The sequence below is a fragment of the Danio rerio genome, chromosome 4 (genome assembly GCF_052040795.2).
Source record: "Danio rerio strain M-AB ecotype USA chromosome 4, GRCz13ab, whole genome shotgun sequence".
Lineage (NCBI taxonomy): Eukaryota > Metazoa > Chordata > Actinopteri > Cypriniformes > Danionidae > Danio > Danio rerio.
Genome location: NC_141024.2, coordinates 75,450,670 through 75,461,408, shown reverse-complemented (window position 1 = coordinate 75,461,408; position 10,739 = coordinate 75,450,670). Strand labels below are relative to the sequence as shown.

The 10,739-nt window shown below is 38.0% G+C and overlaps 1 protein-coding gene and 1 long non-coding RNA gene across 6 annotated transcripts in view; one reads left to right on the top strand and one right to left on the bottom strand.

Annotated features, from left to right (window-relative positions):
• Positions 1-10,739, top strand: part of LOC148682563 (uncharacterized) — a 172,694-nt gene that overhangs the window by 25,809 nt on the left and 136,146 nt on the right. The gene's annotated exons all lie outside the window — the stretch shown is intronic.
• Positions 1,040-9,922, bottom strand: zgc:113119. Of its 4 annotated transcripts, none has more exons than XM_088649800.1 (5): positions 9,861-9,890; positions 6,722-6,898; positions 2,916-4,420; positions 2,231-2,765; positions 1,040-1,865 (listed from the first exon to the last, which is right to left on the bottom strand). In XM_088649800.1, the coding sequence occupies exons 2-3, from the start codon at positions 6,804-6,806 to the stop codon at positions 3,243-3,245; spliced, it is 1,263 nt and encodes a 420-aa protein (XP_088505926.1). In that variant the 5' UTR covers positions 6,807-6,898; positions 9,861-9,890; the 3' UTR covers positions 1,040-1,865; positions 2,231-2,765; positions 2,916-3,242.

The window sequence follows — 10,739 nt, the reverse complement described above, 5'->3', positions numbered from 1 at the left end:
TGTGTTGAAAATGCTAAACTACTAATAGACGAGTTTAAGCTTCACTCTAACTATGTGTAATGTTTGTTTTAATGTTTTTGTTAAATGGCTGTTTTTAAAGAAAAGCATTGGTAGTCTGTAAATCATAATAATTTGACTTGAATCACTAAAATTATAAACGAAGTTCATTTTGATTATTAAAATTTAGCCCAACTATAAAAACTTAACGTATTTGTGCTAGTGTCAAATCTTCTGCATCATTCATGTTTTTACCAATGCAGAGTGATTCTGTGTCTGACACCATATTAGAAAAAAATTTTCATTAACATCCAAACAGAATAACATGTGGGTCACTGTCTTCTGGCCGAGTGCACAATAAAAGACATGAATGACACTCATCATAGAGCTTGAGAAGGTAAACAGCTCTATAGGATCTATATAATTAGTGAAAAAATGTGTATATATATATATATATATATATATATATATATATATATATATATATATATATATATATATATATATATATATATATTAATACACGCATACACATCAATACATAGCCACAGATCTACTGCGTGCGGTAGGCAAACACCTGTGCGCTGCTTCTGCTCTCCATGCGTGCTGCTCACACTCTACTTGCAAAAGCAACAACCCATTTGCTCAGCTGACTTTACTGTCCTGCCTTGACGAGGTCAAACTTTGGCTTTCAAACAATGTAAACACTTAAAGACATCTGCTAAAACTGAGTTCAATACTTGTTTTAGGAAATCTGTCAGGTTTTAATTAAAATTGGGCTTTAAGTAGACATTATTAACACAACAGGTTACTGTGAGGTTGGGTTTAGGGTTTGGGTTCATAAAACACCATAGTTTGGACTCTGTGTCATGTACAAGACACTAAATCTGCAAAAATTCCAGCAGGTTTGAACAGCCCACTTAAATAACTACCATAATCAATAATGTTGTGGCCAAAATATTAATGTAAAAACTGTATTTCCTCATTTTTATGTGCAAGGTAGCGACAGTAGCTTATTAAGCACATGACACCAACATGGATCTTAAAATTGAAACGCAACTTTAATACTACTGTACAGCACTGTGAACTAGTTTACAAACATACATTCAGTTCTGATGAGTTCATGAAAAATGACTGAAAGTCCCAAAAGCTAGCATTTGTCAAGATCTTGACATTGCACCCTAGAAAACCATAAACAGACTACTCAAATCAATTATGCGCCAGTTTTATCAACGATGGAAACTTTGTTATTTGAGTTCTGTTGGGGTGGGGGGAGCAGTGGCGCAGTAGGTAGTGCTGTCGCCTCACAACAAGAAGGTCGCTGGTTCGAGTCTCAGTTCAGTTGACGTTTCTGTGTGGAGTTTGCATGTTCTCCCTGCATTCACAAGGGTTTCCTCCGGGTGCTCTGGTTTCCCCCACAGTCCAAAGACATGTGGTACAAGTGAATTGGGTAGGCTAAATTGTCTGTAGTGTATGTGTGGATGTTTTCCAGAGATGGGTTGCGGCTGGAAGGGCATCCGCTGTGTAAATCCGCTTGCTGGATGAATTGGTGGATCATTCCACTGTGGCGACCCCGGATTAATAAAGGGACTAAGCCGACAAGAAAATGAATGAATGAGTTCTGTTGGGACATTTGGGTTTTCTTCTCGTTTCGAGTTCTCCACTTGTCGCAGCTGATTGGTTATGGGGGGACATATTTGGGATGTCCTTTATTAGTGAAAGGAGTTTTCTGGATTCGTGAAACTTGGAGGTTGTTGTCCAGGTTATGGAGAAATAACATAAAAAACGCGGGTGGTGTGCTGAATGTAATCGTCCAGAGACTCGGCTCTACGAGATGTTCAAGGATTGTCAGAGTTCTGAAGGATTGACTAAATGAAGTTTCACAAACTAAATTCAAAGGGAGCACGTGATATGATTGACTGCAGCTGGCCACTCATCTACACTCATTGGCTAGCCAATCGGATTGATCCAAACTCACTATAAGTAACCTAGCTAAGATCTACTCCCTTATCTTCGTTTCCCGAAGAAACCCCCCATCCACCCCTTCTCCACCTTTCCTCTTTTGCCGAGGGGAGCTCTCGAGAACACCTGACCTCGTACTCCCCTCACATGCTTTATGGACCTGGCAGGAGCCCTGGGCTCAACTATCTCCAAGCTCAGGGTTCTCTCCCGGGACAGCATGCCAAACCTGCTAACTTGCTAACAAGTTGTCAAACAGTATCTAAGTGTGAACTCTTGAAATGACCAGATTGCTTGAGGCAAGACAACTGAGCTTCCTTTAGAGTGTGGTAGTGTGAGCGGATCAGTGATCAGTGCCTAGGCAGAAGATGGATTAATTTTTGATGAAGTAGGCAAGGCTTCATGAATTTGATATTTCGTAAAGGCAACGGCTACAGCGATGTAATGCTGCAAGGTGAGGAAGAAACATCCAGACAACGATGTAGGACACCGTTTTGCTCCAACCCTAATCAAACACAGCTGATCCAGTTAATCAAGGTGTTCAAGACTACTAGAGACTATTGAGCAGGTGTGAGTTGGACGTGTTTGGAGCTAAAATCTGCAGAGCTGTGGCCCTCCAGGAATTGAGTTTGGGACTATTGATGTAAAGCCAAAGTTAAAATGCCGAACAGCAAAGCCTAAAACAAAAGCAATGCACAAAGCCAATGCGAAAGTCCTGAACCTTTATAGAAGTTGGAACCTACAGGAGTCAGAATTCGTTCATCATTTAAACCAGGGATCACCAAACTTGTTCCTGGAGGGCCGGTGTCCTGCAGATTTGACCTCCAACCCTAATCAAACACACCTGAACAAGCTAATCAAGGTCTTGGGTATACTTCAAACATCCAGGCAGGTGTGTTGAGGCAAGTTGGAGCTAAACCCTGCAGGGACACCGGCCCTCCAGGAATGAGATTAGTGACCCCTGATTTAACCCAACGCATCCTAAATTTCCAAACATGCAGCTGAGCTCATAAGCTACAAATGTTAAAATCACTGTAAAAGCAAACACATTTGAATGCAGACAAACTAAAACCTAAGCAAACTTAGCAAGAATACCTTTAAGCAAAATAAAAAAAACACACTAAATGTTTAACTTGTAATCGTCAGTATTTCGTGATCATTTCTTTGCGGCAGACAGGAAAATGGAAGGGGCAAGAGTTCATTCAGAGATCTAGGAGTCAGTCCAGGTTGGCAGGCCAGGATGTCGTTTGAACACCATTTCATGTTGACTTAAAAAGCGGGGTCTACTACTTGTCTGAGTTTCCAGCGTGAATTTTCATGTGGACATCAAATCTCTGTTTTACTGAAAATCTCTCTCCGCACTGAGGGCAAATGTAAGGCATCTCTGCATTGTGGTGTAGCATGTGGATATCAAATCCAGTTTTGAACGCGTACGTCTTTCCACACTGAGGACACATGTAAGGCTTCTCTCCCGTGTGAACTCTCATGTGCCTCTTCAGCTCAGTTTTGCGATTGAAACCTCTCCCACACTGCTCACAGCTGAAGCGTTTCACTCCACTATGAGTCCTTGAGTGTTCGTTGAATTGAAATCTTTCTGAAAAGCTCTTTCCGCATTCAGAGCACGCGTAAGGCTTCTCTCCAGTGTGAACCCTCACATGCCTGTTAAAGTTGTCTTTCCGATAAAAACACTTTCCACACTGCTTGCAAAGAAAAGGTCTATCTCGAGAGTGAATTTTCACATGCGTCATTAAAACTCGTTTTAACGCAAAACTCTTTCCACATTGTTGACATATGTAAGGAGTTTCTGCACTATGAAATCTCATGTGCCTTATAAGATCGTATTTCCCACTGAAACATTCGTCACACTTGTCACAAGTGTGAGGTTTCTCTCCGGTGTGAATCTTCGTGTGTTCCTCGAGTTTGGTTTTGTCTGTAAAGCTCTTTCCACAGGGGCACACGTGAGGCTTCTCTTTATGGTGATTCTTCAAATGTTTTTCAAGGCCGTCTTTCCGGAGAAACACTTTCCCGCACTGTTCACAAACGAAAGACTTCTCTCCGGTGTGGACTCTCATGTGGTCTGTGAGGTCTTGTTTCTGAGTGAAGGATTCTCCACACTGTTGGCAGGACAAAGACTCTGCCTCGATGTGAAATCTGATGTGGTTTCTGAGGGTTCTTTTTTGAGTGAAACCTTTTCCACACTGCTGGCAGGTGAAAGACTTCTCTCCAGTGTGAATCCTCATGTGGTTGTTAAGCGTGCCTTGTTTGGCGAAATCTCTTCCGCACTGTTCACAAGTGAAAGAAGATCTTGATCCTGTCTTTTCAGACGCTTTTTGTGTGGTGTTTTCAGTCTCTGAGCAAGTAACTCTTTTTTCTGCAGGTGTTATATCCTGATGTTCCTCAACCAGAGCTTCTTCCTCTTTAACATTATCCACTCTTTGAAATTCTTCTCTTAGAGACAACAGGTCTAAGAGGAAAAGACAAATGCAAGGTTTACCTCAGATTGAAGCCAACAAACCAGGGCCATGCAATATAATGACCTGTACTGTATAGACAAAATGATTTCATATCCTTAATATCAGAATGACACCGAATACATTGTTTACGGGGGGAGATCTACCTTCCTGCAGATTTCAGTGGCAGCCTATGTCTAACACACCTGCCTGTAATTATCGAGTGCTGTTTAGGTCCTAATTAATTAGTTCAGGTGTGTTTGATCAGGGTTGAAGCTGAGGATCATGGCTGTTTCTCAATATGCGCTCTTCAGCGATCTTGCGTTGTCGAGTAACGTCATCAGCTGCCAAAGTTCAGTTCCAAAACTCAAGACCTCAAGAACAGAGGTTCCTGGATGTGTTCTTGATATCGAGGACACACAGATGCAGATTTGAGCACTCTAATGCTGTGTTCACACCAGACGCGGAACGCGTGGACAAATTGCGCTATTCACGCGTAAATAGCCGCGTGAACATTTGAGGTTTCTCGCTTCATTCGCGTGTCACATTCACTTCAGAACAGACGCGAATTCGCGTGATGGGCAGGACTTCTGTCTCCCCCGTGACTCTAGCTTCATAGCTAAAAGGCTAACATGGATTTTATGAAGAAAATAACAGTGTTTATGTGCTTTATGAAAGATGATAAACACCGTCGATACATTTAGAGCCGTGTCTGAGTCCACTACATCCTTTCAGAGGTGCATCCAGCTCTGTGAGCTCATAGACTCCTCCAGAAACTGAACCTGTATGACGGAGACTTTCAGCGGTGCTTCTGACTGAGCCCAGCCCAGTTTGATGAACTTCTTGACGGTGTCTGCTGGGGGATTTCCCCTGAGACACCGACAACAGGCGATACGTCACAATCACGCCCCCACAAGAGCAAGCTCCTGATTGGTTAACGCGGTTAACTTTTAAGTCATTTTTCATGAACTCCTCAGCACTGTATGTAAATTAGTTCACAGTGCCGTATAGTAGTATTAGAGTTGCGTTTCATCTTGAAGATCCATGTTGGTGTTATGTGCTTAATAAGTTACTGTCGCTACCTTGCACACAAAAATAGGGAAATACAGTTTTTATATTACTATTATTGTAGGCCACAACATTATTTATTGTGGTAGTTATTTAAGTGGGCTGTTCAAACCTGCTGGAATGTCCGCTGAAGTTCAGATTTTCGAACTTGAGTGATTCGTGCGTCAAACGTGCAAAACGCTCAATTTGCGCCGCGCCATGTGCAGCGCGCCATTCGCGCAATTCTCGTCATTCGCATGTATCGCGCCGCAGGATGTCTATTCGCGCGTTTGCATTGACTTAACATGTAAATCACTCGTGCTTGACGCACGTTTCCTGTCTGGTGTGAACGCAGCATAAGAAGTCCCAGAATTCATTGCGACTGGAGGTGGGAAGCGCAGCCTTTCATATAGATTTATTATTAAAGTTCAGGAGTTTCCCTAAATGAAACGGTGAATATAAACATCACCAGGAAAATCTTTATAGAGGCATAGACACATTAAGAGTGTTTATTTGCTGAAATTCGTATTAAATTGGTTTTATTTGTATTGTGCAGAGTATATCTGTAAAGTCTTCATGCATAGTATATATTGTATGCATCTAAGCATTAAGCATATGCATAATGCTTAGATGTTTAAGTCTCAGGTCGACAGGTAATGTTTGTGAGGGAAGAGGCACACCTTGGACGGTGTGGAGGTTGAGGAGAGTGGAAGTCATGTCAACATTATTGGAATAAGCTATACGTGGTTTAGCAGCTACCAATCAGAATGCAGTAGTCTGCCCTGAGAGGACTCCAGAGAACGCAGTGCAATGAAGACCAGACTCGCTGTTGAATTCAGCTGCAGAAGGGAAGCTTGGACAAGTGGTTGAGCAGTATGCTCAGATAGGCAGGGTCTGATGTTCCTGATGTTATATAGAGCGAGTCTACATGATTGGGCAGTTGCAGTAATGTGGTCTGAAAATTCCTATTATTAATCATATGTTTGGTATCGTTCACTTACGGAAGTACTCATATAAACATACTTATTATGCCGATACAAGCTGTTCACACAAAGTCTGATCAGAGGTTTTCTCTCAGTTCATCTTGTGGCAGGTCGTTCTAGAAAACATTGTGGACTCAACCTGAAGGCATCATTAGTGTTTGTCCTTAAGTCTCCATGTCCAATCAAAGCACTTTAATGGGGCACTCACATGACCTTCAAAAGCATACTATATTTGTGTGGAGCTAAAGAAAATCAGTGAGTTGAGCTTTGAGAATGAAAACCAACCTGTTTGCTCCTCGGGATCTTCTTGTTTCAGTGTGAACACTTCTGCAATCCTGATGTCGTCACTCTCCTGTTTAATATCCGCCATCTTTATCCTCACTCAGGGTTTTTTTCTGTGAGCTACAGATTCAGGATCAGCACACTGCTGAGGGAGTGCGTCATTAATTTTCCTTAAATCACCTGTTAAGGGGAAAAAAACAACATAAAAAATAGCTCAACAAATTCACACAAGTAACACACTTTATACAAAACAATCATGTTTAGAAATGTATGATTTATAATTACAGCAACATCTGCAGTCAGTTTGTAAAATCTTCATGTTGGTTCATCTTGATGTTTGACCAGCAGGTGAAGATTACAGAGAGCAGATTCAATGGAAACCAATTAAGAAAAAAACTCAAATTTCCCCCTAAATGTTTGCCAGTTACCACATTTGTTGATTGTAATAGGGGTTTTCCGCATTATCGAGATCAGGATCAACTGGTACTGATATTTTAAAATGTCCATTTCCCACTAAATTTCTTTCCTTCTGAAAATGGGTGTTAGAATATATGTAAATATCTGAGCATCACGTTATATTGTTTTGTAAAACTATATTAATTGAAGATTTAAGTTTTAAATTCATGACCACTAGACAGCAGTTTTTATCTCACATCCTTAACGTTAGTCTAAGTAGTTTAATTTTACGCATTGATCACTCATGAAATGGTTATCTCCATGCACTGAAATCACTGCTTAAGCAAATGGTGCTTTTAATATCACTCAAAAGCAGATTCATTTTAATCCAATAGTTTAGTTTAATTTCCTGTTTACAAGAAAAAATAATGAAAGCAACACAACTGCATTTTCAAGCACTTAATCTAAAATCTAAGCACATTTCAAACATGGAAAACACATTCAAATATAAGGATTTCCAGCACCAATATGAACCCTGATGATGAATGCACAAAACGTGTTGTAACACTGCTGATGCTGGACTGATTATTGCAAACGCAGATGCATCCCACCGTGTTCTGCTGGAGGTTTCCATATGCTGGTGCATTTTTAAAAATTTTCCTAAAATGATATCCAATTTATAAAATAAGAAATATTCCAAGATGTAGTAGTGATTATAATAACACAATGTATCGCAAAACCTCACAACCCATCCACATTTTGTAAAAGATATATAGTAATTTACAGTAAATATTAGTGGTTTTTAGCCAAACTATAGTAAAGAACTTTAATCTGTAGTGGCAAATCTACAGTTGCTAATTGCTATGCTAACACAAGAACTATAGGAATATAAACAAGTGACCCAATATTGTAGTTTTCCGAAACTATGGGCTAAATTACATTACACACATTTATTGTAGTAAAACTTAAGTACACTAGTATTTATTAATGGTTTTTAGTTTACTATAGTTAATACTACAGTATGCTGGAGCACTTATTTACAAAGAAATGTTAATAATATGCAGTATAATACACTTTAATTTACAGTATTTAATATACAGTAGATACATTTATAATAAATTGTGTGTGTATATATATATATATATATATATATATATTTATATATATATATATATATGTGTGTGTGTGTGTGTGTATATATATGTTTGTGTGTGTGTGTGTGTGTGTGTGTGTATATATATGTTTGTGTGTGTGTGTGTGTATATATATATATATATATATATATATATATATGTGTGTGTGTGTGTGTGTGTGTGTGTGTGTATATATATATATATATATATATTTTTTTTTTTTTTATAAGAGCAATTCTATGCAAATGTCAAACTTGCCATGAAAAAAAAATTCGTTTTTCACCAAAATACATGAACCGTTCTGTTTTTGTTTTTTTTTTTGTGGGGGGAGGGGGTTGGGTGGATAAACAAGTATATTACAGTACTTTAGAAATACTCAAAAATGCATCTGTCAATGTTTTCAAACTATTATAATTGATTTACCAAAGTCACACGAGTTTCACACAGATGTGAAATTGCCACTTGTGTGACTTTGGTAAATAAAATACAATAGTTTGAAAACATTGACAGATGCATTGTTGAGAATTTCTAAAATACTGTAAAATACAAAAAAAAAAAAAAGAGAAAACACGAAAACTGTTTGCATATTTTGGTGAAAAAACGTTTTTTTTTTAAATGGCAAGGTTGACATTTGCACAGAATTGCTCATATATATAATGTACATTTACACTGTAATCTACAGCATAATTATGATACCATTTTAATAAAGCTATGTACATACACATCATATTGTCAGATTGTGAACAATTACGATTTTAAAGAAGATTAATCATCAAGCCCTGATTCATCCATTTTCAGGTTAATTTATTAGTATATTATCAACAAAAACAAGATTTTTCTTTGCAAATTAGCACTAAAATTCAGTCAGACAGCTATATAAAGAGGTAAAATTGGTTTTATATTGGGATATTCAGACATTCTGTTTAATAATATAATGTCAGAAAAGTATTCTTTGCTAATTCTAAATTAGGAAATCATATTAGCAGCCAATGACTATCAAAGTACAACCATGTTTACAGTCAATTAGATAGTGTTGATGTTGTTCAGAAGTCATGCTTGAGAAAACAAATGTGCGAATATAAAACCAACTTTACCTCAATGACAGCTGTTAACCCGCTGTGGTAGTCTAATTATAAGCATATGCAGATAGGTTTTGCTTTTTAAGAAATATCAAGCGTGTTACTGCTACTGGGAATGTGTTTTGTGTTTAATCTCCTTCTCTTCAGCCTGACTTTACCGCTTTAATCTCTGTCAGACTTCATGTCACACGTGACTTTATCTATCATTAAACAGTTTGTCAGAAAATTGAGAATATTACATGAATAATCTTTAAAAGTTCACATCAATAACACATTTCTGTTCACTTTAAAACTGATTCTGAGGAAACTCCAGAGCTCTGTTAATCGTTAACGACGCAAGTTAACATTAACTTAAGTTAAATGTTGTTTTAGGGCTAACACTGGGGTTAAATAGCCATCATTAACGCTGGATAAAGCACAGCGGGGTTACATTAAATTATTAATCATCCGCTGCACATCGCATGCTAACTATAATAACACAAAGAATGCGTTTATTTAAACTTAAAACATCTAAATAAGAGCAAGAAAACAAACCTTCAGTCGAGGTGCGCGGCCCGGCCATATGACGTCACATCAGAAAGCAAAATAAAAGTCCCGCTGCAACTTCAGAATCGGGTTTATTGCTTCCACACACGAGGAATTGGTTTTGGCTACAGAAGCTTCCAGTGCACATAAAGTGACAACACGAAAATAAATATAAAAAAAGACGATAAACATGCAGAAATGCAAAGATGTTGAATTCTGTGTTGAACTGGAAGTGGCGTCTAATGTTATGACAATTTAGTCTTGATGAATGTTGAATCTATCTCATTAAATAATATTTCACTAGATTAAATAATATAAACTTAAAATATAAAAATCTAATTATTTGCAAAGTTTTATTAAGTTAATTTATGAACCAAATATTAGAGTTTACTCTATTGTTTTGTACATGACTATAACTTCGCAAATGGTTATGAGAGTTGTTGCTAGTAGAAAGAAAATCAGGGGAATCTTGCTGTTTCAGATTCAAGTGCATTTTTGATTAGTCAATTATTATAGATTGTGCAAAATGTGGATGATATTGAGTAATAATAGAGCAACATATTTATGGGCAGCCACAAACCTGAAAAATAACCTGAGTTGATTGTTTTATATTTCACATTGGCTGTAAATATATTGTGTCAGAGTCCTTCAAAGCTCAATTAGTGCTAAAAAGGTGAATTTTGTAGACAAGACCTGTATACAAGCCTTCAGCGAGAGAATATATTGTATAAAAATTATATAAGTACATCATACATCAGCAGAATGTTTACTTGAAGATGTTTATAGCAGTGTTTATCCACTTTATTTTTCCCTTGAGACATTTTCTGTCATCATTTCCTCATCCTCCACTTGTTTCAAACCTGTTTGAGTTTCTTCTGTTGAGCACAA